The sequence below is a fragment of the Pundamilia nyererei genome, unplaced genomic scaffold, assembly GCF_000239375.1.
Source record: "Pundamilia nyererei isolate P.nyererei 1_Seehausen unplaced genomic scaffold, PunNye1.0 scaffold00022, whole genome shotgun sequence".
Taxonomy (NCBI): domain Eukaryota; kingdom Metazoa; phylum Chordata; class Actinopteri; order Cichliformes; family Cichlidae; genus Pundamilia; species Pundamilia nyererei.
In genome coordinates, this window is record NW_005187423.1 from 2322358 (window position 1) to 2323902 (window position 1545).

At 43.4% G+C, this 1545-nt stretch overlaps 1 protein-coding gene across 1 annotated transcript in view; it reads left to right on the top strand.

Moving 5' to 3' along the window:
• Positions 1–1545, top strand: part of herc3 (HECT and RLD domain containing E3 ubiquitin protein ligase 3) — a 36652-nt gene that overhangs the window by 13310 nt on the left and 21797 nt on the right. Inside the window, exons 12-13 of the mRNA XM_013909252.1 lie at positions 641–752; positions 1312–1366. Of these exons, the coding sequence (XP_013764706.1) occupies positions 641–752; positions 1312–1366 (167 nt within the window). The remainder of the gene's footprint in view (positions 1–640; positions 753–1311; positions 1367–1545) is intronic.

Sequence of the window (1545 nt, forward strand, 5' to 3'; positions counted from 1 at the left end):
CTGACAGAGGCGAGGCTGCTGGACACTGGCGCCACCAGGCCCTCTGACCACCACCAGTAGGCAAACACGGGGTTAGTATCTTGCCCAAGGATATTTGGCATGCAGCCAGGAGGCAGCCTGGGATCAAACCACCGACCTTCTGATTAGTGGCTGACCTGCTCTGCCACCTGAGCTACAGTGCTGTAAATAGTTGCCATTAGGGATCAGTCCACTGTGTCAGTCAGTATTTGTCTTGTTGTGCCTATAGGGAAGGAAGATGGCATTTACAGATAGCTAAATCTTTAATGCTCAGTGTCAGTGATATGTTGAGGGTTGTTTAAGGCGAAGCAGCGAGTGTGTTTATCAACTGGTTCTCACTCTCGTCATCTCCCAGGCAGAAGAAGAGATCTGCTTAGGGATAGACGTAAATACATTTAGGCTGCATGTATACTTAACCATTGCTTATATTGCAGTGAGTATTATCACACCTACCTAAAGGTGACTCACAGCTGACTTGCTGGATGACAGCTTGGAGTAGACCTGTGTTTAATCCAAAGCAACTTTCCATCAAAGCTTTATCACGAATTCCCTGAATATGAGCTCTGTTTTTTATCCTTTGCTGAGGTCTCACTTATATCTTTCTTTATCTGCTTTCTCTCAGTGATGATACCCATTTCAAAACCAACCCAAAGATCCCAGGCATCGATCTCAACTCTGTCAGAATGCTGTTTGAGACTCTGAGCAAACCAGCTTTCTCTGAACTCATGGAGCAGGTACTGCTTCTAACTTCCAAACCCAGTTTACTGTATGTCTCTAAGGACACATGGTGCATGTGTTTGATAATGGCTCCTGTTGTTGTCTGACTTTCTTTATCTGACCAGAAGCATGAATAATAATGTGTATGTGTTAGTCCCCATAGGGAAATAGTTCCTCTGCATTTAACCCATTCACCCAGTGAAGCAGTGGGCAGCCACCAATGCAGCGCCCAGGGAGCAGTGTGTAGGGACGGTACCTTGCTCAGGGGTACCTCAGGGTAGCCGTTCAGTGGAGTTGAACCCCCGACCTTCCGATCATGGGGCCACCACTCTACCTACTGAGCTATCCCTTGTATACTAAAGAAAATAGTATACAAGTTTTGATTTACTCTAATCACCTAATCAATTACCTTTTAAGCTATTACACATAAAGTGGATTCATAAGCAATGAATGTAACGTAACTGTCACCAGACAAAGCTGGTGAGAGCTGTGAAAGATTTAGTGTCAAACAGTTAATCTCAGGAATTGAAGGAGTTCTGCGTGAATCCTAATGAACCCCTGTGCCTCTGGCTGTAGATGTTGCTGCTGAAAATCAGCTGCTCACTCCAAATTAAAACCTCATTGTTTGTATGTAGGTCACCAACGTCTAAATCCATAGTGATTTTCATAGAAATTGGTATCAATGAATGTGATAGAAAGTGATTTTTGTCTGAAACGCTTTGTGTTTTGGCTCCTTAATGATGCAGGTTTAATACATGCAGGGTTTGCTTTGTAACCATTCATTTGGTGGAATAAAAAAAGAAAAAAAAA